At 50.1% G+C, this 24652-nt stretch overlaps 2 protein-coding genes across 2 annotated transcripts in view; both read right to left on the reverse strand.

The window, feature by feature from the left end:
- Positions 1 to 1327, reverse strand: part of LOC122114422 (neuroendocrine protein 7B2) — a 42518-nt gene extending 41191 nt beyond the window's left edge. Inside the window, exon 1 of the mRNA XM_042687585.1 lies at positions 1257 to 1327. The gene's annotated coding sequence lies outside the window, so the exon portion shown is untranslated. The remainder of the gene's footprint in view (positions 1 to 1256) is intronic.
- A 765-nt stretch (positions 1328 to 2092) lies between these two features.
- On the reverse strand, positions 2093 to 19030 carry LOC122114421 (rho GTPase-activating protein 11A-like). Its single transcript, XM_042687584.1, has 12 exons — positions 18482 to 19030; positions 15657 to 15727; positions 12807 to 12903; positions 12151 to 12407; positions 11276 to 11439; positions 10963 to 11109; positions 10185 to 10259; positions 9328 to 9495; positions 6310 to 6439; positions 5449 to 5557; positions 4753 to 4891; positions 2093 to 4418 (listed from the first exon to the last, which is right to left on the reverse strand). Exons 1-12 carry the CDS (start codon positions 18602 to 18604, stop codon positions 2845 to 2847), a joined length of 3054 nt encoding a protein of 1017 aa, XP_042543518.1. The 5' UTR covers positions 18605 to 19030; the 3' UTR covers positions 2093 to 2844.
- Between the last annotated feature and the right edge of the window lie 5622 nt (positions 19031 to 24652).

A 24652-nucleotide genomic window follows, 5' to 3' on the forward strand; every position in this document is an offset into this window, starting at 1 on the left:
AGGGGGAGCAGCGGAGGGGGGATGGGAGGAGGGGGAGCAGCGGAGGGGGGATGGGAGGAGGAGGGGGAGCAGCGGAGGGGGGATGGGAGGAGGAGGGGGAGCAGCGGAGGGGGGATGGGAGGAGGAGGGGGAGCAGCGGAGGGGGGATGGGAGGAGGAGGGGGAGCAGCGGAGGGGGGATGGGAGGAGGAGGGGGAGCACCGGAGGGGGGATGGGAGGAGGAGGGGGAGCGGCGGAGGGGGGATGGGAGGAGGAGGGGGAGCACCGGAGGGGGGATGGGAGGAGGAGGGGGAGCAGCGGAGGGGGGATGGGAGGAGGAGGGGGAGCAGCGGAGGGGGGATGGGAGGAGGAGGGGGAGCAGCGGAGGGGGGATGGGAGGAGGAGGGGGAGCAGCGGAGGGGGATGGGAGGAGGGGGAGCAGCGGAGGGGGGATGGGAGGAGGAGGGGGAGCAGCGGAGGGGGGATGGGAGGAGGAGGGGGAGCACCGGAGGGGGGATGGGAGGAGGAGGGGGAGCAGCGGAGGGGGGATGGGAGGAGGAGGGGGAGCACCGGAGGGGGGATGGGAGGAGGAGGGGGAGCAGCGGAGAGGGGATGGGAGGAGGAGGGGGAGCAGCGGAGGGGGGATGGCAGGAGGGGGAGCAGCGGAGGGGGGATGGGAGGAGGGGGAGCAGCGGAGGGGGGATGGGAGGAGGGGGAGCAGCGGAGGGGGGATGGGAGGAGGAGGGGGAGCAGCGGAGGGGGGATGGGAGGAGGGGGAGCAGCGGAGGGGGGATGGCAGGAGGGGGAGCAGCGGAGGGGGGATGGGAGGAGGGGGAGCAGCGGAGGGGGGATGGGAGGAGGAGGGGGAGCAGCGGAGGGGGGATGGGAGGAGGAGGGGGAGCAGCGGAGGGGGGATGGGAGGAGGAGGGGGAGCAGCGGAGGGGGGATGGGAGGAGGAGGGGGAGCAGCGGAGGGGGGATGGGAGGAGGAGGGGGAGCAGCGGAGGGGGGATGGGAGGAGGAGGGGGAGCAGCGGAGGGGGGATGGGAGGAGGGGGAGCAGCGGAGGGCGTCGCTCTCGCCCCGCCCGCGCCCGCAGCGCTTGCTCAGGATGGATGGCCGTTGCAGGCCCGTCCCCGCCCGCCCGCCGCCCGCACCGCGGAAGCGGCCCGGCCCGCTGGGGGTCAGCGTGAGCTGGCGGCCGCGGCCCTCGGGCCTCCCCTCCGCCTCTCCTCCGTCCGACCCGGCACAGGCCGCGGACGCAGCCCCGCGGGACTCACCAGAGCTCGGCGCCGCGGCGGCCTGGGCCTCGGTGCTGGACAGCTCCTGCGTCAGCCCCGCCCTCCGCGCAGGCCCCGCCCGGCGCCGAGCCCCGCCCCCGAGGAGCCCCGCCCCCAGCCTGGCCTCTACGGCTAAGCCACGCCCCTCGGCCCGGCACTCCGCACCTGGCCCCGCCCCCAGGAGGCCGCCCGCCCCTGCCGTGCTCCCTTTGTCCCTGCCCGCGGGAGGAGCCAGGGGTTGGCCGTGACCGTTCTCTCTCCGCAGGCTGGGCTGGTCTCTTCGGGAGTCGGCCCTCGCCCGGTGAAGCACCTTCTCAGAACATACAGCGTCTGGGCGGGGCCCGGGCGGGACCCAGGCGGAGCTTGGAGGCTGGGCGGGGCCTGCCTCCCCGGGGGCGGGACCCAGGCGGAGCTTGGAGGCTGGGCGGGGCCTGCCTCCCCGGGGGCGGGACCCAGGCGGAGCTTGGAGGCTGGGCGGGGCCTGCCTCCCCGGGGGCGGGACCCAGGCGGAGCTTGGAGGCTGGGCGGGGCCTGCCTCCCCGGGGGCGGGACCCGGGCGTAGCTTGGAGGCTGGGCGGGGCCTGCCTCCCCGGGGGCGGGACCCGGGCGTAGCTTGGAGGCTGGGCGGGGCCTGCCTCCCCGGGGGCGGGGCCCAGGCGGAGCGTGGAGGCTGGGCGGGGCCCGGCCTCGGGGTCCCAGCCAGGGCCCTGGGCCCTGAGAAACAGGCCAACTGCACACAGCCAGGCCCAGCGCCTGTACTCAGTGGCCCAGCGTGTGAAGCCACTCTGGGCAGGTCTCTTCCACATGTGTTAAAGACCGACCACGTACACACAAGATAAAACATCCGGCTTTTAATCCAAGTAAAAGGAAGACACATTCATCAAGCATCCAAACGTTAAAACCAAGCATCCTCAAGGGGAAGGCCACCTGCATTTCTTTAACCCCATTCTTCTTAGTTCAGTTCCATATTGGGTATAACAGACACACATGCATTGGCCCAGATGACCTTTGAAAACAGCATGGCTTCAAGAATCAACACCCGCAGGGTACCACGGGACTGAGTCCCTACCCCTGGTCAAGTCCACACAAGGTACCAGACGCGCACGGGGCACCATCCGAGCAACTCATTTCTAAGGAGTTTGGTATTCAAGAAACACTAAGGTAATTCAAGACCTAAGATCGGGGAGGCTAACCCTCTCTTCCCCTTTATGTAGGAACATTTGTTTCAGAAACCTTCTCTGACTTGGAGGAAAATCAAGCCATAGGTTTAATTGCACGATTCTTCCTATCGTTTGTACAATAAAAATTATCACTTGCAGAGGTGTTTGTAAATCAAGACAGTGATTTGTTGAAGAGAGTAAAGGGTAACCTCCGCTTTAAGAGACTGCAGGAAAATTAAGTTTAAAAGACTGCCATCATTAAGAAAAAAGTCATATGCACAAATATGGAATTTCAAAGTGTTCCTGTGGTAAAAATTAAGTTTCAAGGAAAATTTACTACATAAAGTCACCCTGAGCTACAAACTAACATGTCCACTGCCCTGCAAGTCACTAATTTTATTTACACTGACGACAGGTACACATGCCAGTCACAAGTCCACAGGTCTACTTGTTGGTAACAGCTGAGCCTTTCCAATAGGATGTTTTGGAGATCCTTTGTACCAGACCCTTTCTCTTTCCGAGGGTTTCCTGAGGACCCTTGTTTTTATCCCAGGAGGAAAGCCCTTGTTATTTACACCAGATCTTAAAATATCATGATTAGTCAGATCATCCAAGGGAATCTTAATTTGGCCATCAGATACAACTTCCTGTTTAAAGACTCTAGGCTGAAGAGTAGCATTCACAGACTCTGGGTGTCTCCTTAGTTTTGAAAAAGATCTGGAAGGTAGCCCTGTGCTCGACTTTGAAATCCCGTCAATACCCGACCATTCACACGATGAGGCCCTGGGGTCCTGAGGAGCTGAGCGAGTATCTGAAGTAGAGGACTCTGCTGACGGCCCCCCTGTGTGGCAGGGAAGGGCACTGTCACAGCTCACAGACTTGACCAGGGGCGAAGCTGCATCCCAAGGGATGACCAGCTTCTGCCTACCAGGCTGTCTGTTATATTCTAACAGAGAATTAATTCTTCGAACAGACTGGCGGACAGGTGTACGCTGAAACTTCAGAGGTGACTTCACTTTTGTTCTATTCGGCTCATTTAAAGACAGCTTATTAAACCACTGTATGTGGTCTGAAACCTTCCCAGGCTCTGTCATTTGCAAGAGTTCACAAACAGTCCCGTCACAGCTTTCTACCGGAGCACGCTGTTTAGCAGGTCCCACAGGCTTAGGCTTTGACTGGCCCAAAACCCCGCACATACTCTGCTGTGAGGAAGAGGGCTGAGCCTCAGCTGGGCTGGAAGCTGCAGATTTCTTGTCTTCACTCTCTTTCTCGCTGTCCTTCGCCTCTGTTGTCTGACCGTTCCCTGGGGACTGCTGTTCCGGGACCTGCTCACGACTGGGGAGCTGTTGGCTTAGATGATCTTTTGGCATATCTGAATGAACCTCATCTTCTACCCTCATCTGAGCTGACTCCCACCCCACGACGGCTTCTTTTCCAAGTGTTTCACTTTGATGGGGTAAGCCATCTACTTCTGAAGAATAATTTTTGTCTTTACCACTACCGTTTCCATACTTTTCTTCTGACTCTCGCACAGTCACATCATCAGCTTCACACAGGCTTCTCTCCGGGCTACTTTCTATGTACAATGTTTCGGTTAACTTTACTTCCTCCTCTGTAGTCACTGATGACCGTCTGTGACTTATCAGTGCATGAAGATGACTTCCGGACTCAGAAAACGCTCTCTGAATTTTCACCACCGTTTCTGAGGTGACACTGTTTTCATCCCCACTGAGGGAGCTCGCCAAGGCGCTGCCCACAGGCCGGCCCTGCAGAGCAGAAGGCCTGAGTTCACATGACGGAGCAGGTAACTTTTCAATCGTGACGCTGGGCTCCAAAGAAAAGTTCTCCACCTCAGGATTTGCCATTGTTGGAGACACTTCATTTACATCCATTTCTTGAAAACTCAAATTACTGGGTCCTGTCCAAGACATCCGGTAACTTGTTCCATCCATTTGCTCTGGAGTTAGTAAGTTTTCCTCAGACTTACTGATCTTTTTAGGACCTAAAATGAAGTAGGTTCAGTGCTTTTAATACTTTATATCTCTAGTTTTGAAATACTATCCACACATGGCAAGTAAGAGTATTAAGCATTTACACTTCAGAAAATTAAAGATGTGTGAAGACATAATATAAAAATGTCAACCATCTATTTAATTTATAAGCACCTTCCAATTGTTGATGGAAAAATATGCTGTCAATTTAAGTATTTTTCCCTATGAAGCAGGAACTTTTTCTAACTTCTAAAAACAGCAGATTATTTAATATGTTTTACCATTAAAGAAACAACTAAAGCAGGATTTTGGGGCAAAATTCTAACATATCATATACGAGGGTACCTTTCTTTGGTAATCTTTCACCAATATCTGGGCTAAAAAGTAGACCTGTTTTTACAGATTCGATCCTAGTTTTTAAACTTGGTTGATTTGCAAGTCGCCGACCAACATGCTCGGATCTGTTGACACCAGAACACCCATTCTGTGCAGAAAAGAAAAGATGACAATGTTGTAAAAAGTAATTCTAGTTAATTCAAAAGGTTCAAACCAAATAGAACTCTGTGGGTTTTGAAATCAAAAGCTGACATAAAAACATACTTCACTGGGAAAACAAAATAAACACAAATATTCCTGATATTTTGAGGTACAACTTAAAAATAGCCTTGCATTATTTAATTAAAAGAGTAAGCTTTTGTGCTGTTTTTGCCAAGGCCACAGACCTCGGTGTACTGACGAGGAGCTTCGGCGGAAGCCAAGGCAATGGTGAGGGGGCAAGGGGAGACCAGCACAGAGGACCCGTGATTGCTAGCAGGTCTGATCCAGTAAGGACGCACGCTGCTTTGAGCAATCCTGGATTCACGGGCAACCTAGACGAGGGCAGTTCTAGGGCCGTGCTGGGAAAGGGGTGTGGCTATAAAGAGTGGAGATAGCCGGAGCAGAGGGAGGGCTGAAAGGGTCTTTTAGTAACAAGCCTCCAGTACTATGGCTAATACACCATAGAGTGTGCTATCAGATCTATGAGGTGTGTGTAACACTTACGGCATCTCTGCTGCTTTTCCCCAGACTAAATTTCAAACGAAGAGATCTTCGAACTTTTTCCTTACGATTGATTTTAGGAGAGAAACAGCCTGCTTTTCCAGATTCTACCCTAAAAAAGTGGAATTTAAAATGTCAGTTTATAACATATTATAAAATGGAATTTGAGAACTCCTATAGCAACTCCTATTGCTGCTAATAATTGAGTGATCCTTTTCAGCACTGGGGTTTGAATGCAGGGCTTCATACTTGGTAAGAAGAAACTCTACCACTTGGTCACACCTGCAGCACAATGTTTTTATCAGTCTGGGCTTGAACTCAGGGACGGGGTTCTGTCCCCGAGCTCTTCTGCTCAAGTCTAGGTAGTGCTCTACCACTTCCGGTTTTCTGGTGGTTAATTGGAGGCGAGAGTTTTGCAGATCTGCCTGGCCTGGCTGGCTTCGAGCCATGATCCTCAGATCTCAGTCTCCTGAGTAGCCGAGATTACAAGCATGAGGCACCAGGGCCTGGCCAGCACATTTTTTAAACTAAATTATGAGCACGTTATGTTTGCATATAAAATAGTTTATCATAAAAGTGAGTCAATCACTTCCAGCTTTTAAAAGTAGCAGGAAAACTTAAAATTACATCAATAATATGAAGATTTTAAGTAAGCAAAACACTCAAATTAGAAAGTTTTTCCCTTGGTTGGTATATGAAAGGCACTAGATTAGTAAGAACATAAAGACCAAAAGATTATTTAAAAATGATGATTCAACATGATTCTTGGTAGAATAACAAAATATCTAATCAAGATCCCTATTTCAGTATGATCTCAGTCTCTAAGTACGCATCTATAATTAGAACAGATGGGAGCTAGATTACCTGCAAAGTCTTTTGTTTGCAATCCTTTTACTCCGCCTCAGCACATCTGTACTCATCAAACCGTTTCCACTCATGGCTACAGGAGAGATGGAACTTTGAGATGACCCCTCTGGGCTTGTATCAAAGTGAACTGTAAAGCATAACCACACATATTACCATGGGGACTGTCAAAGTGTAAAACAGCAACAGTGGCACTTGGATGTAAAGTGTTTATTGACACCTCAAAGCAAAAGTGAAAAAACACAATTTCCGGTTGAAGACCAAGGTCAAGTAAAAAAAGGTACTGATTTCTTACTCTTTAATTACCAAATAAAGGTTAAGCAAGCAGTACTGGGCTTGGACCTTTGTAGTCATTTGAAGAAGAAAATAGGCTCAAACATACTGGACAAACGGTTTTATACTCTGAAGACAGACACTGTGATGAAAATAAATACCACTGTGAATATACAAGGAATTTCCAATACATTATCTGGTACAAAATACTAGTAAATGCTATTATAGAAAATAAACTGACAATTTGGAATCTGATTATTCAAAATGTATCTGCCAGTCAATGCTGTCCACCTGAATCTGGAATATATTTTAAAACAAAACTATCAGTAAGAATGAGTCATCATTTGCAACTTTGCATCTGCTATGTTTCAGAACAAACCTGTGGTTACAACAGAGCAAAATTAAACTGTTTGACAGCATTTATAACATGAAATCAACTATAGCAATTTAGTGTGCAAAAAGTGAAAATTATCAACAAAGGCTTGCTCCGATTCTACTATATACGCAACAAACACAGAAACTCAGAAAGCTCTTCAAATAGATATTCTTGGGTTTTCAGGTCATGAAAACAGAAAAAACTATAACCACCACAGTGACTTTAGAGACATAACACCCACAACGTGACACAGGTATTTCGTCCTTGGCTACAGGCTGGTTGTCCTAAGAATGTGTCCTAAGGAGGCACAGTCAGAATGATAAACTATCACATAAAAGAGAAAGCCATAAACAGCTACCATGGTGACTGCAGATTCATTTTGCTGCCTCTATAAACTGAGAAAAAAACGCCAAACTCAAACTTAAAAATCCATCTATTTTCAATCTTACAGATGGAATTTGCTTTGAATGAGAAAGTACAGTCAAATAAAAATGGTTAAGGCTGGGCACTGGTGGCTCACGCCTGTAATTCTAGCTACTTAGGAGGCTGAGATCTGAGGATCGCGGTTCAAAGCCAGTCCGGGGAAGGAAAGTCTGTGGGACTCTTATCTCCAATAAACCACCAAAAAAACCGGAAGTGGCGCTGTAGCTCAAGTGGTAGAGTGTTAGCCTTGAGCTGAAGAATTGAGGCCCAGAGTTCAAGCCCCATGATCAGCAACAACAAAAAAGGTTAATTAAAAGTAATGGAAAGCCAGGCGCTGGTGGCTCACGCCTGTAATCCTAGCTACTCAGGAGGCTGAGCTCTGAGGATCACGGTTCAAAGCCAGCCCGGGCAGGAGAGACCGTGAGACTCCTATCTCCAATAAACCACCAGAAAACCGGAAGTGGCGCTGTAGCTCAAGTGGTAGAGCGCTCGCTTTGAGCTGAAGAGCTGAGGGACAGCGCGCAGGCCCAGAGTTCAAGCCCCACAACCGACCCCCCCAAAAAAAAAAAGTAATGGAAGTATTGTTGAACTTTTTAATAACTGAATAATAGTAAAATTCATCCATTGTGAAGAACAATTAGAGGAGGAAGCAAAGGGTCATTCTTTGTTGTAATGCTAACATGCTAACAAGCAAAGGCAGGTAAAATGTTCCTAACTGTAAGAACATTATTAGGAAGCACTGAGAAACCACTGTTACTTTTAGGGAGTTTAAGTCTAGAATCTCTGACTACAGACAGAACTGTAGATGGAAACATCAGAGTTCTTACACTTCAGTGAGTAGCAAGAAGTACTGGTTCAGGTCAACTTCAACAAGAAGCACTAACCTTCAAATAACATAGACAAAAGAAAACATTTTGGGGAAGAAGGGGTCCTAGCTCAGCACTGGGCTCAAAATAAAACTTTCAACACACACACACACACACTCACACACACGGTTTATGAGGCAGACAGAAGATGGAGGGGACCCTGGGCTTAGATTTTCGTGTTTAATCATCAAGTTTATATGAGCAATTGCTATATACTGCACATGCTAAGAAAATCAATTAAATCTAAGCCTACAGTAACAGAAACTTGGGTTTAGGGTACTGGTGGCTCACCCTTGTAATTCCACTTACTCAGGAGGCTAAGGTCTGAGGATCACAGTCCAAAGCCAGTCCAGATAGGAATGTCTGTGAGCGTTTTATTTCTAATTAACCACCAAAAAAGCCAGAAGTGGAGCTATACTTCAAAAGTGGTAGAACACTAGTCTTGAACACAAAAGCTCAGTGACTACCCTCAGGCCCTGAGTTCAAGCCCCATGACCAGCATCCAAAATAAATAAATAAAAATAGCTAATGGAGAGGGTTCTAAATAATCTCCAAACTAAGAACTGGTAAAATGTCAGGAGTAACATGAAACTTCCTGTGCTGGTCAAATATACACATACTGAAACACCACACGGTTCCCCATAAATATGTAATTACCATGTACAGTCAACTAAAACTAAAAACTAAAACAGTGGTAATAACCACTGTATTCAGAAGTGATCAGTTATGGGTCCAGATGTAATGAAGGTAGGATTAAAGTAACATAAAGCCTGAGTGGCACCATTATCTGCAGAAGACAAACTCTTCATGAGTTATTTCTCTTCACTTTCAATAGACATGGCTAACACACACACACACACACACACACACACACACACACACACACACACACACACACACACACACACACACACCCCTATTAAAACTATCTTCAGTAGATCTTACAAACATTCAGATTTGATAAAACACAAAATAAAATGTTGGCTCTTAAGAGTGGTAATAATTTGAAATAGCTCATTGCTAAGAACAGAAATTTATCTTTACTGTTTATGACTCCATTTCTTAAGTTCTGTTTGCTACCTGATACGGGTGTAGAACTGCTACTGAAGAGGTTGCTCGGCAACAGCTCAAAGTTAAAACTGTGCTTGATGGACTTCCTTTTCTTACTCGAGCAGCCATGGGAAGAATCTACTGGCAATTTGCGTTTAGCACTTGGTGTAAAAATCACTGGTGATACAGAGAGCTGAGCTGAAAACAAAAACCAATTATTGTTTCTCCCAGAGTTGGTAAAATACAAAAGCTTTTCTCAATTATAAAGCTATTACTTAGAGATAGCAAAAATGCAGGAGATATATTTCCATTGTCAAACACGTCATATGACTAAATACTCTGCAATTATTTAAAGAATACTAACACGAGGAAAGAAATTATACTCAAGATGTTGAAACCAAGACTGATCTGTTTGCTTCTCATTACAACTGAGACTTACAGTTCATTTCTTTACTACAGAAAAAAATGGAGGTTTTGTTGTCTGATAACCTGACAGGCACAGGATAAAATAGAACATGTAACAATAAATTCCTGGCTCTAAGACAAAATGAGGTTATATTTACAAGTTCAACAGCATTGAAATTACATCCAAACTGAAAATGATTAACAACATTAAATAGAACTACGTAAAGATAATGATTTAAAAAATTAAAATGTGGCAAAAGACTAAACCATCTTACATCTTAGGTTCAATTTGACCAATGTAATTAGCAATATCATGCAACAGTATATACACAGTACAATACCTCCATGGAAAACACTTGGCTTTGATTAAACTCAACTTGGTTAATTAACTAAAATAAGTCAGGTAACTATTTTTCTAATTTTTTTTTTTATAAATTACCATAGTTGTCTTTGAATTAGATATATATCTAACAAACACATACCAGTTCTATCCTGTTGAGGTGTAATAGAAGGTGTTCTGTTATATTTAAGTTTATTGAGGGCTCCATTAACAAAATCTGAAATGCAAGGTACATAAAATCACATAATCAATTAAAATATAACCTTTACCTATCAATGCTATTAATAGTCTTAAAACCTCCAGATGAGCTAAAGACTTTTTTGTGTATGTATTAGTCCCAGAGCTTGGACTCTGGGCCTGGGCACTGTCCTAAGCTTTTGTGCATACTACTACTTGAGCCACAGCTGCACTTCCAATTTTTTGGTGGTTAATTGGAGATAAAGAGTCTCACAGCCAGGTGCCAGAGGCTCACGCATGTAATCCTAACTATGCAGGAGGCTGAGATCTGAGGATCACAGTCCAAATCCAAAGCCAGCCCAGGCAGGAAAGTTTGTGAGACTCTTATCTCCAATAAACCACTAGAAAACTGGAAGTGGCACTGTGGCTTAAGCGGTAGAGCACTGGCCCTGAGCTGAAGAGCCGAGTTCAAGCCCCAGGACAAACAAAAAAATCTCACAGACTTTGCTGCTCTGGCTGGTTCTGAATCTAGATCCCCACATCTCCACCTCCTGAGTACAGGGATTATAGGTGTGAGCCACAGGCACCAGCTTAATATTAGAATCTTTTAACATGCCCATATCTAATTTTTCTAACTATGCCATAAGCATCAAAAGGCACATAGAGAGCTATGGTTATTTATGCTTAAAGGACAGGTAGATAAAAGCAAATCAATACCTTGCTTAAGTGAGATGATCACGTACCTCCCACACTCTGCCTCCGTTTCCTCTTGCATTCACCAGGAGTTTCACATTCACCTTCTTCAAAACCTTCCAGTAACGGAGTAGCACACAGACCATCAATTCCCAACATAGCTGGCATCTTTTCTAGGATGAAGTCTGGTACACGCCCTTAATGAAAATGGTTGAAAGATAACTATTACCCTTCCTCATTCCCCTAAAATGTGTGCAGAAGTAATATGCCAACTTCCTACCAGCTACATTCATAGTTCATTTGCAGCTGGGACTGCCCTCATTCCAATAAATCCCACTACTCAATAGTGTAGCTACACCTTACCAATGTCAGGTGCATAATCAATAAGAGTCTGTACTACTGCAGCCTGTAATCGTAGCTTTTTTTCCGTGTTAGCAGACATCTTCTCATGCCCTTCATTTGTCTGAAGAAGATTTGGTGCAAATATGACAGCAAGGTTGCTGCTATCCATCTTATTCTCACTGGCTCTTTAAGGATGGAGAAAAGGTAAAAGCACAGAAAGTTAAACTAACACTATCAAGAACACTACACTGACATCTTTATCAGTTATACACAGGTCAAAATAACTTATCCCTCTGTTCATCTACACAACTGGCTTAAAGAAAAAGGCATAACACTAGGAGTAAAGCTCAGTGGTAGAGCTTGCCTACAATGCACAGTCCTGCTGAGTCCCAGCAACACAGAACAAAGTAACAGAAAAAACACAGGAACCAACCAAAAACACATGGCCTCTCTGCACTTAAATATGATCCACAAAAACTATGCCAATCAGAGTTCACATGGACTCCTTCACACAAACTGAACATTTATTGAATTTTAATCATAAAAAGGTAGCAAGTATATGTAAAGTAAGTATATGTAAAATATGCTCACTAATAGCAAAAACATAAAAAGCAACACACAGTGAACAGTAGCCACAGTTAAATTTATAAATTATGTCATTAAGGCATTTTTACACTAACTCTAGGTAAAGACATTAAATAATTTGTTTCTTAAATTATATAAATAAAATATACAGGCTATAATTCTTATACATAGTAAGAAAATAACTCCTTAGCAAAATTTCCGTTCCAAATAAATGTCACTTATACAATGACATCAATAATGTCCTACAGCAGTACATCTTTAGGAAGTTGGGAAATTAAAGTCATTCTCAAGGCTTTTTAATTACCACTTACCTAAGAGAAACATTCCTGAGAAAGCTAAAGAAGTATCTCAGGATATCAACTGTATGATCGGTCATAAGACAGGAGAGCAACAATGTAGCTTTATTCTTCTCCTCTGTTCCCAACTGCTGAGCTCTGAAAAGTGCTTCATGCAAATCAGCTGGGAGGATGGGCTCAGGCAGCTCCCTGAGAAACTGCTTGAGGAGCCCTGCGACATCACACGGCAGTGCGGAAGACAGGCTGCCTTCATCGCCACGATCCACTCTGCTCTGAAATGAATGAGACAGTGCAAGCAGGCCTCAGACATAGTGCTTATTGCAAATAACGGAACCATTATCTGCAACTAACAAGCTTTCTTTCCTAAGTTTCTCTTCACGTATTTCTATATGCATTACTCCTTTCTATACAGCTAAAACAGAAAATTTTAATATATAACTTTATAGGAATAAAAACAATGAATTTTGAAAGTCCTCTGTAAACTTTGAAAGCAGTATATAAACGACACAGAATTTCTTCAGGGGAAAAAAAAAAAAAAAAGATTCTTTCTGCCAGGAATAAAAGCTACTTGTAAACTCAATTTCTATCAATGAAGTTCGAAACATCTCAGTCATCAAGAACCCAATCAGAAAATGGTACAAATGAAATATGTAGCCCAGGGGTATGCTTACCTTTAGTGCTTTTAGACGAATAACAGATCCTGATTTCCTGAACAGTCCTTCAGTGTGAATGTGGGCTTCCAAAGATGTGCAGGCATCCACAAGAAAGCTGCAAGAGAAACCTTTCCCTGTGGCGGGACCCCCGGCAGACAAGCACCAGGTCCCAGTCCCTGTAGCCCTCCTGATAGCTTCCTTTCAGGGTCCTCCTTGCTTCCTACACTCTTATGAGGCCCAGCTTCCTCTGGAATCAATACTACTCCTGGCTCTGCTTCTGTCACAGCACAAGGCTGTTCCTGGCCTCACCCACATGCACCGGGCGGGCCTTCACTCACCTCTCTCCAATCATATTTGCTCTCAATACTCAAACGACACCACTCCCACTAAGGCCGGCCCTGGACACTGCTGTGCCAAATCCACGGTTCACTCATTCTGTATGATGCTTGACCCATCTGAGTCAATCTCCTATTACCTCCCTAGCAGCTCCTTCCCGAGCTCCTCTGGCTTCTCTTTACCTGACGTCTACTTGCCAGACTGACCGCAGAGAGCACACATAGCCTCAAATAGCTACCATCTACTGCATTTTCCCAAAAGTAAGTTTCCCTCACCTCAACACTATTACTCAGAAAAAGAGGATACATCCCAGGCCTTACAATCTTGCTCACACTTAAGAGGCACATACTCATTTTTTAAAAACTCTAAACAACAACCTTAACCAATGTTAGCTTTAGAGACATATACATTTAACAGCTTGTACTCCCCCCAAATCAAAATATAGGTCAGGTAAACAGATGATCTAGCTATACCGGTGCATGACGGCTGAGCGTCAAGCCACCCCTGCACACGGAGGGTTGGATGGATTTTTGTTATTTTTTGGTTCTAGTCCTGGGGCTTGAACTCAGAACCTGAGTGCTATCCCTGAGCTACTTTGCTCAAAGCTAGTGCTCTATCAAGCCACAACTCTACTAACAGCTTTTGGGTGATTAACTGGAGATAGGAGTCTCATAGACTTTCCTCCTCATGCTGACTTTGAATCGTGATCCACAGATATCAGCCTCCTAAATAGCTAGGACTACATGAGTGTGCTACCAATACCCAACCATATATTTTTTTTTTTAAAGAACCAAGAAATGGTAATAAAAATTTAGTCATTCCTAGCTTTAAGATTTTGTGATTCCTAATGTTGAAGTTAATACAGGTTGGTTTCTACTATGGGAAAATCAAGCCCCCCCCCTCCCATATATGAACAGTAGCTGGGCTACACCTGCAATCCTAGCCACTTAGGAGGCTTCAGCGTGAGGATCACTGTTTAAAGCCAGCCCAGGCAGGGAAGTTGGTGAGACTCTTATCTCCAATTAAGTACCAAAAAGCCAGATGTGCAGCTGTGGTTAAAAGTCATAGCACACTAGCCGTGAGCAAAAGAACTCAGGGACAATACCCAAGCACTGAGTTCAAGCTTCAGTATGACACAAATAACAAAAAATTGATTTTTAACATTTACTCATTACTGGATACTAAAATTCAAATCCTGAAAAGCACAAATTGTATACTGAAATGATGTACAAGTTCTAGTTTGTACTTTTACATTAGCTAATGTTAAGAAATACAGTAATTTCGGGGGGGGGGAAGGAGAAGGATTGGGATTAGGGGGGGAGGCTGGGAAGGGATGTGAAGGGTAAACAAAGGAGGAGGCTGCAATGCTTGGTAAGAAATGTACGCATTATCCTGCCCATGTAACTGTAACTCCTCTGTACAGTATGTTCACAAATAAAATTAAATTAAATTAAAAAAAAAAAAGAAATGTACTCGTTACCTTGTTCATGTAACTGTAACACCTCTGTACAGTATCTTCACAATTTAAAAAACTTATTAAAAATAAATAAAATCAAAATACAGCTATTATACACAAACATATTAACTGAAGTAGAATGTATGCAGGGGAGAATTCAAATAGTATATAATTCCTTAGGGAAAAATAACTCACAGTCCAACAAAATGAATGCCAGAAGGCTAGTACTTGAAATGTGTGGGAGGAGATCAAGAAAAGGGGGATTAGACATGAAGAGAGGAAGGAGGGAGAATGAAGTCAGAATATTCAATGCATAGCCTCTGAAACTACAAATATTGAGGGGAAGGGTTGGTTTGGGAAGAAGGGGGAACATAATGAAAGGGGTAGTATCAATCATGATGCATTGTACTTATAAACTGATTTGTTGAATGGCTAAAAAAAGAGAAAGACAAAAAATAAGCAATAAAATTATGATACATGGATGTATTCTAATATATAAAATCATTAAAATTATATATTCAAAGACTTTTAATGATATAGATAAGTGTTCATGAAAAATTTTAAACACTAAATTAGTTTTACCTCATTTTTATAAAAATTATGGAATAAAAACAGAATAATATTAGTACTTTGATATTGACTCTGAACTGTGAGAACAGTAGTTTTTGTTATATGTTTTGCCTTTTTATTTTTTTATTATTTTTTATTTTTTTATTGTGAAAAAACTGTACAGAGGGGTTACAATTACATGGGCAAAATAATGAGTACATTTCTTATCAAGCATTGTAGCCTCCTCCTTTGTTTTGCCTTCTTTTTAAAAAATTCAAAATTTATATTTCAAATTCCTTCAAGAATCCTGATTTGTTTTCAATATTAAAGGAAAAATATTTTTAGAATGTCATTGGTATTATTTTTATAATGTAGTTAGATAATAAATATTAAATTAATGATTGCTAAAAAAAAAAAAAAAGAAATACAGTAATTTGCTAGCTTGGAACCTGTGTGTGATCCACCAACTGTTTCTTTCTAAGCCCCCTACAGGCAGGCTGACAGGATGCACTTCCAGTTCTGCTTACCTTGGAATGTTTCCATATTCTGGTACAACAGAATGGGGCAGCGCACGAACAGGAACTCCAAATATTTTACCCTGAAATGACAAACTCAGTATTTTACCAAAAGTAGGCATAAATTGTCAACATTGGACAAAATAAAACATTCGAAGTCAAAGAACTCAGAGCCTCATGTTTGCTAGCTGAGTGCTCCACACTTGAGCCATTGTCCTTAATAATTTTTGCTTTTAGTGTGTTTCTGGGTAAGTTCTTGCACCAACTTTGGGCCATGAGCCTTTACCTCCTAAGCAGCTGTGATGATAACAGGCATGCACCACTATGCCCAGCCACTCGGTCATTATAATGTAATCTCATAAAATTGCATTTTGAATTTTATGTAGTAGAAAAGCATTAGTCTTTTCTTTAAGGTTTATAATACTTTCAACCCAGGAAGAAAAGTCCATGAGACTCTTATCTCCAATTAACCACCAAAAAAAGCAAGAAGTGAAGTTGTGGCTCAGGTGGTGGACAAAGCACTATCCCTGAGCAAACTACACTAGGACAGTTCCCAGGCCCTGAGTTTAAGTCTCAGGACCAGCACCAAAAACAAACAGACCCTCAAGAATTACTATTAGCTAACACCAGGCCTAAGAAGCAATTTCCAGTCAGGTACCTGTGGCTTATACTTTAATCCTAACTACTCAGGAGGAGAGATCTGGAGATTTGTAATCTGAAGTTAGTACAGGCAGAGAAGTCCATGACACTCCATCCCCAAAATAACCAGCAAGAAGCAGGGATAGAGACATAACTCATGTGGGTAGGAACACCAGGCAAGCAAGCCAGCCCAGCAAGTATAAGACCCTAAGTTCGGGGCTGGGAAGGTGGCTTGCATGCCTGAGGCCCTGGGTTCGATTCCTCAGCACCACATAAGCAAAAAGAAAAAAGCTGGAAGTGGCGTTGTGGCTCAAGTGGTAGAGTGCTAGCCTTGAGCTGAAATGCTGAGGGACAGCGCCCAGGCCCAAAGTTCAGGTCCCACGACCGGACCCCCCAAAAAAAATAAGACCCTAAGTTCAAACCCTAATACTACCAAAAATAAAATAAATCCATCTTCAAATTACCCATCTCATTAGGTAGGTCACACACTTAGAACAGAATAATCTGTATTTCTCCATTAGACTATAAACACTAATACAATTGGTGTTTAATGCAATTAGTGTTTCGAGCTGAACTTCCACAATACAACCATCAATGAGAACGCAGACAGATGGTAAGTGTTTTCTGAAGTCACATCTGACAGGCCTGTGCTGCTGCTTACCTGCTGACCTGATCTTTCTTAAATCCCCTATAAAATCCAAGGGAAGACAACATAAATACCATTACACTTGTGGCAAGAGGGCCTTACACACACCAGCCAAGCCTCCTCCCACAGAGCTGCATCTCCAACACGTAAATACCACTTTACAGGAAGGGACAGAGAAGCTTGTGAAACTGAGTAAGCAACAAATTTAAATGTGGAACAGGACTGAAACGGAAGGGATGTCAGGAAATCCACCCAAGTGTTAGCTTTTCCAGTTCAACAGTTAAAAATCCATGTTCAACTAGATATGGGAAACTCAGGATTACCCACAGTAATGCTTAAGTATAGAATAAATGCATATTACTAATTTGCAAACAGCAAACAATTCCTCTAAAATTTAAAAGTTGTCAAGTGTATGGGAATTATTTTAAGTAGTTTTCACCACTAAATCCTTTTTTTCCTCCAGAAATATAAACTATTAAAAAGCCATGCAAGCTAATTGTTAGTTTTTGTTGCCCTGTACCAGTAAAGTAAGCACTTACACTTCAAGCAAGTGCCTTATGGGCACTTTATTTTTCACAACTACATTCTTGGTGGTGCACACACGGTATTAAACCATCCTCAAAACCCCCTGACCTCCACCACCAACACCTCACCAAAAGCTGTCAGGCACTCCTTTCTCATTTATCAAAGGAGTGGCTCGGCTAAGAGGTAGCTCAGTACAGCGGGCCTGCCCCAGGCGTGGGGAGGCCTGCCCCAGGCTGGGCGTGGGCTCATCCGCGGGCTGCCCGGGCGTGGGGAGGCCTGCGCCAGGCAGGGCCCGGGCGTGGGGAAGCCTGCGCCAGGCAGGGCCCGGGCGTGGGGAGGCCTGCCCCAGGCAGGGCCCGGGCGTGGGGAGGCCTGCCCCAGGCAGGGCCCGGGCGTGGGGAGGCCTGCCCCAGGCAGGGCCCGGCTCCCCGCAGGCTGCAGGGCGTGGGGAGGCCTGCCCCAGGCAGGGCCCGGCTCCCCGCAGGCTGCAGGGTGTGAGGAGGCCTGTCCCAGGCAGGGCCCGGGGCGTGGGGAGGCCTGCGCCAGGCAGGGCCCGGGCGTGGGGAGGCCTGCCCCAGGCAGGGCCCGGCTCCCCGCAGGCTGCAGGGCGTGGGGAGGCCTGCCCCAGGCAGGGCCCGGCTCCCCGCAGGCTGCCAGGCCTGTGTCCACGCGCCGGGCCCAGCAGCAGGCCGCTGCTCTCCCCGGTGGGCACGGTGCCTGCGGCACGCCGACTGGGTTGGAAAGGCCACGGCCCCCAGCCAGGCGGGGCCGGGGTCTCCACAGGCTGCCCACCCCTCGCCAGCCGCCCGGTCGGGAGGCTCAGCTCCCAGAGCGGGGCGGGCCGCGGTTCAAAGCCAGCCAGGCGGGAACCGCCGGGAACCGGGAAGTGGCGCCGTGGCTCCTGCGGTAGCGCCGGCCTTGGGCCGGGGAGCGGAGGGGCAGCGCCCAGCCCCGGGCTCAAGCCCAGGGGCCGACAGAGATGAGAGTTCACCAAGCGCAGGGCCGGCCCGGCCGAGGCCCCACTTACCGCCGCTGCCGCCGCCCCGCGCCTCCGGCGCTCGCCCGGCCCGCGGCCGCCCTTGACCTTGATGCCGTAGGCGGCCCGCAGCTGCTGCGCCAGCGCCAGCCGGACCAGCCCGGGGTCCCACATCCCGGCCCCGCCGCCCCCCGGCCTCCCTGTCTAAACCTCCCGGTCTGCACCTCCCTCCGGCCTCCCTTCCCGTCTCTCTCCCTGTTTGCACCTCCCTTCCGGCCTCCCTTCCGGTCTGAACCTCCCTTCCTGTCTGCACTTTCCTTCCGGCCTCCCTTCCTGTCTGCACGCCCTTCCGGCCTCCCTTCCTGTCTGCACGCCCTTCCGGCCTCCCTTCCTGTCTGCACGCCCTTCCGGCCTCCCTTCCTGTCTGCACTTTCCTTCCGGCCTCCCTTCCTGTCTGCACCCCCTTCCGGCCTCCCTTCCTGTCTGCACTTTCCTTCCGGCCTCCCTTCCTGTCTGCACCCCCTTCCGGCCTCTTCCGGTCACCGAGGCCGGCGCAGCCTCTCACCACTTCCGGCCACTTCCAGCCATCCTCTTCCCCGCCCGCCCCCGGGCCCAGCCCGCGCCCCGCGCCCCGCCGCCGGCTGCTCAGCGGCCTCGCGGTCCCGGTCCCCGCCCGGGCTGGTGGCCGCCGTCACCGCGTCTGGCAGGCCGCAGCGCGGCGGCCCAGCTCCTGCGCCGACCCCGAGCCGCCCCGCCCGGCCCGGCTCCCGCCCGGCTCCCGCCCCGCCCGGCTCCGCGCGGACGCCGCGGACGCGCTCCGGCCCCGGCCCCGCACAGTCAAACGGCAGCGCCCGCGGCGCCCGCCTCTGATTGGTCCGCTGCGCTTTTCAAAATCAGGACCCCAGGGCTGTCCAGCGGCCGCCTGACGGGGCAGCCGGTGGCGGGCGGACCGCGCCCCTCAGACACCACGCTGCGGGCAACGCGGTAGACGCCCGCGGCTCTTCTTCCCCGACCGGCGCAGCCGAGGCCCCACGGGGGCGGGGCGCGCGTCTACGGACCGCGACGGGAGCCGCGTTCAGCCGGGGCCGGCCGGCGGCGGGGGCTCTGTCCCGACTGTCGCGCGGGGTTTGCGGGCCCGGCTCGCTCGTCGGAGCCGGGGTGCGGGGCCGCGGCGGGGTGCGCCCCGGGCGGCCTCCCCCCGGACCCGAGGGCCCCCCCACTTGCTTGTTTTCGGACCTGGGTCTCGAACCCGGGTCCTGGGCGCCGCCCTCAGCTCCTCAGCCCGAGGCGCCACAGCGCCACTTCCGGCCCTTCCTGCCCGAGGGGGGCCGAGGACTCGAACCCGGGGCTCGGGCAGCCCGGCGAGCCTCGACCCCAGAGCCCCTGCCCAGCCCCGAGCGCTTGCGCGCGCCCAGCCCGCGCCAGGCGCCGCCTGCCCGGCCTCCAGGGCCGCCTGCTCCTGCGGGACGGGGAGCGAGCGGAGCGGTGCGCGGGGCCCGCAGACCCGCGCCGGGGGCCCCAGACCCAACCCAGGGCCCCCCAGACCCAACCCAGGGCCCCCCAGACCCAAGCCAGGGCCCCCCAGACCCAAGCCAGGGCCCCCCACACCCGCGCGGGGGCCCCCCCAGACCCAAGCCAGGGCCCCCCCCTAGACCCAAGCCAGGGCCCCCCAGACCCAAGCCAGGCCCCCCCCAGACCCAAGCCAGGGCCCCCCCCAGACCCAAGCCAGGGCCCCCCCCGACCCAAGCCAGGGCCCCCCAGACCCAAGCCAGGGCCCCCCCCCAGACCCAAGCCAGGGCCCCCCCCAGACCCAGGCCAGGGCCCCCCCCAGACCCAGGCCAGGGCCCCCCCACACCCAAGCCAGGCCCCCCCAGACCCACGCCAGGGCCCCCCCACACCCAAGCCAGGCCCCCCCCACACCCAGGCCAGGCCCCCCCCACACCCAGGCCAGGCCCCCCCCCACACCCAGGCCAGGCCCCCCCCCACACCCAGGCCAGGCCCCCCCCACACCCAGGCCAGGGTCCCCCCACACCCAGGCCAGGGCCACCCCACACCCAGGCCAGGCCCCCCCCAGACCCACGCCAGGGCCCCCCAGACCCACGCCAGGCCTCCCCAGACCCACGCCAGGCCCCCCCAGACCCACGCCAGGGCCCCCACACCCAAGCCAGGGCCCCCCCACACCCAAGCCAGGCCCCCCCACACCCAAGCCAGGGCCCCCCCACACCCAAGCCAGGGCCCCCCCCACACCCAAGCCAGGGCCCCCCCCACACCCAAGCCAGGGCCCCCCACACCCAAGCCAGGGCCCCCCACACCCAAGCCAGGGCCCCCCCACCCGCTCCGGGGCCCCCCACACCCAAGCCAGGGCCCCCCCCAGACCCAAGCCAGGGCCCCCCACACCCAAGCCAGGGCCCCCACACCCAAGCCAGGCCCCCCCACACCCAAGCCAGGGCCCCCCCACCCGCTCCGGGGGCCCCCCCCCACACACCCGCTCCGGGGCCCCCACACACCCCCGCGCCGGGGCCCCCACACACACCCGCGCCGGGGGCTCCCCGCTTCCCGGGGAGAGGGGCCGTGTGCAGGGCCCGTGCGGGGAGAGGAGGTGAGCGGGTGAGTAGTTCTGACCAGACGAGCCCGGTCCCAGCCCCGGCCCCGACACGGTCCCCCGCGCCGGTGCGGGCGGAAGCGGGGCCCAGACAGCGTCCGACACCACAATCACGGCTTTACGCAGCGCCCGTCCGAAACACGCCGTCCGGAGACCGCAGCTCTCAGCGCGCATCAGCCGCCTAAGAAGTCAGCGCGTACCAGCAGAGGGCGGCAACGGAGCGCAACGCGAGACCTCGGGGCCTGCGTGGAGCGCTGGCGCTCAGACCTGCTGTGTGCTTAGCCAGCCCCTGGGCTAGGGGGAGCGCACTAACTTTGGTCAGCTGCTCCGTCTGTAGCAGAGGCAAACAAACAGCTTTGCTGACCACACGGGCAAAATGAAGAGTGAACTGCCTCCGTGCTTTTGGTTCTGTTGGCCTCAGACCTTGCCTTGCTGTGTAGCTCAAGCTAACCTTGAACGCGGGACCTTCACGCCTGGCCTTCAGAGTCCTGGGATTGCAGCAGGCTCCGGCAGCCACTCCAGGTCCTTCCATTTCTTTTCTTCTTTTTCTGCTATGGTCACGTGTCCCCGATTGCATTTTACGTTCATGTTTCTTGAAACTATACTAAAACCAGTTTTCTGTACTGAAGTTTCTGAAGAAAGGATTTAATATTGAAACTTATTTCTAGAATAAATTTGTTTTTGTGTGCCAGTTTTTCCTATGGTGCCATTTCTTGGGCTCAAACTCGGGGTCTTGGCCTTGTTGCTCAAGGCTGGCACTTTACCACGTGAGCCACAGACTCAAGTTAGTGTCTCAGAACTTCTGAGTTTGAGGGAGGAGACTGTAGAAGCTCTCCACCTCCCTCCTGCTATCCTGGAAGCACCACTCTGCTTTCTGTCTCCAGGGGCTACTTGAGTCGCATCAAATAAATCATATAAATAGAATCACACAACGGTAATCTTTTGTGACCAGTGTATTTCCTTCCTATTATGTCCTCAAGGTTCATGGCAATATAGCAGCAGGGCAGCTTTCCTCTGCCGAGCATCTTGGAGTAGTATGCCACTACATGCTGCTAGGCTGAAAAATGATCAAAATTTGAAGCACAGTTTCTACTGAAAGTGGGTGGGTTTCACACCCACCACCATATACCCAAAAAGTTGATGTAAGTCAGGAGCCAGATGAGTACACAAAAGCCATGTCCACTGTGGCTGTGCTTTAAAAGAGAATCTTCCTGAGCTTACAGTCCAAAGAATATGACCACTATGCAGTCACCTGCAAAGCTGACCCATTGGCCAGCGTGGTGGCACATTCCTATAATCCAGCACGCAGGAGCTCAAAGCATGAAGTGTGTGCACTCCAGACCCTGTCTCTAACACAAAACAACTTACAGTGAATCTGAGTGCATAGGAAAGCGCTCACGTGCCCGTGTGTAAGTAAGCTCACACAAGGCTCATAAGGATTTTTGAGTCAGGTTTTTTTAAATACTAAAATGATGTTGAGAAAATTAAATAATTCCCTAGAAGGTTTCTATTGAGAAGATGTTTCTAAACAAGGTGGCAGAGAGGAAATTCGGTGTCTTTTATTGATCTTCATTGACTAAAATATTGACTTAAATCCAAGTAGCAATTACCATTAATCTGGAAAAGGACATGAATTTGAGCGAATTCTTCGGTCTCTAACCACCCTTTTAGAGCAGGAAACCTCTCCAGTTCTTCTCCCAAGGGCTTTGGAAATTTCCTTTTTCTAAACAGACTCACTTTAATCTCTCCTGAGGTGAGCATAAACACCGGGGGTGAAATGGAATTGGGATGTTTTTCAGTGGTGCATGTGCTAATAAGCCTCATTTCCTGGCATTGCACCTTGGAGTTTACTTCAGTATCAAAGCCTCTTAACCACCAAAAAATGGAGCCATTGATTTCCGGTGGGGAAACAGACAAGGAGAGGGCCTGGCAATGGCTGCTTGCGGGTGCCCGCCGCGGGGGGCAGCCCAGCCCCCAGCCCTGGCTCTGGGTCCTCCTCAAGCTCGAGGAAGCGCATCTCTGCTAGCCTGCGCCCTGCCGTTTCTGACTTGCCTCGGAGCCATGGGAGACATCATTAACTCGATCTGTGTTGCCCTGGAAGGCTGAATGCAGTCTGGGAGGCTGCTTCCTTAGACTCCTGTTCTTCACATAAAGATTTTATTTTTCCTTGAGCTACGGTTGCTTTCTGACCATCTTCCTCACTACCGCTGCTCTTGTAGAATTTCATGGTTGGGTCCAGTTGTGGTTGTCAGTGAGCTCGCTGGGGAGGGCCAAGAAGCAGGGAATGGAAGAGCAGGTCCACACCCTGCATCCCTACCCTGGGCCCCAGGTGCGGTGCACGTGGCACCAGCTAAGAGTGAGCTCCTTAAAAAGTCCGCGTTAGTGGCACAAACTGCAGAAGTGCCAACCTCGGAAAGAATCTGGAGGAAGAGGCCCAGATGGAAGCAGCTGCGGACTCAGGTAGAGTGTTAGTGTGCAGTACAGCTGCCTGTGCCCATCACTAGGGACGCCCCCTGGCCACCGGGACGCAGGCGTGGCCTAGTTCAGGGCCTCACAGGTACTCTTCTCCCCCGACCTCTACCCCATGCCAGTGCCATCGGTGCCCAGGTCACTCCCAGCTGACTGACACCCGGTACAGGCCTGGCTGTTCTGCAGGTGTGTGAACTTATCTGAGAAATGGGTGCCACTTGCATCCAGTGACGGCAGCAGCATCCTCAGAACCAAGCCGGGGTGTGAAATACATGAAGTGTGAACAGAGAGAGAACTCACCTGGCAGTGAACCGTCGGCCTGCTGACGGCAGTCAGGAAGTGATTTTTCCCCCGCAGCTCAGAACCACGGCGCCCCGGGCCGGCTGGGGCCTTGCTGCCCGCCTCCTGTGTCATCCCTGCCCTCCTCTGGTGACACCTCATTCTCTCCATGAAAGGTGGAGTAACCTAGCTTTCCCTGACAGAAACCTGAGCCACGGGAACAGAACATTTGGAAAGAGATCAGAAGCATGATTTCCCCTTCAGGGTAAGTAGCACTTATGAGGGAACGATCCTTCGATGTAGGGATGAAGGTCTTCACCGCAGGAGGAACTCAGAGAGTTCACCCTTGTGTATTCCCGAAGCGCTGTGCCAGGCTGCGCACTCCGATGACCACGTGGCAGCCGTGGCTGGTTAGTGTCGGTGGAGATGCATGCAGGTCTGTGCCACACAAAGCAACGAAGCGACGGACACCAGGGTGCACAGAGTGACTGAGCTATGTGATCTAGTCTAGATTTTCCTTTCAAGCTGCAAAGACGCAGATTCAGGGCAAGACAGCTGGAAACAGTGTCAAGTGTCTCAACCCCCCTACCACCACCCCTCCAAAAAAAATAGAACAGACAGACCAAGGAAACGGCAGAAGTTTAAGTGCTGTAGGTGTAAACCCATTGGTGACTTTAGCGTCTGCACTGGGCAGGTGTGTCCACGTGAAGGCCAAGTTACATTGCCTGCTGAGTGGCAGGTTTCCAAGCAATGACAACCGGACCTGCTTTTTTTTTCAGTCATGGGTCTTGAACTCAGGGCCTGGGCGCTGTCCCTGAGCTCTTCAGCTCAAAGTGAGCGCTCTACCACTCGAACCACAGTGCCACTTCTGG

Source organism: Dipodomys spectabilis, unplaced genomic scaffold, assembly GCF_019054845.1.
Source record: "Dipodomys spectabilis isolate Male_0828 unplaced genomic scaffold, ASM1905484v1 ptg000108l, whole genome shotgun sequence".
NCBI lineage: Eukaryota > Metazoa > Chordata > Mammalia > Rodentia > Heteromyidae > Dipodomys > Dipodomys spectabilis.

Coding starts and splice junctions, on each gene's coding strand:
- LOC122114421 (XM_042687584.1), bottom strand. CDS start 18,604: ATGTGGGACCCCGGGCTGGTCCGGCTGGCGCTGGCGCAGCAGCTGCGG. Junction 12,408..12,806: donor TTCGTCTAAAAGCACTAAAG/GTAAGCATACCC, acceptor CATTCATTTCAG/AGCAGAGTGGATCGTGGCGA. Junction 4,892..5,448: donor GGAAAAGCAGCAGAGATGCC/GTAAGTGTTACA, acceptor TTTTCTGCACAG/AATGGGTGTTCTGGTGTCAA.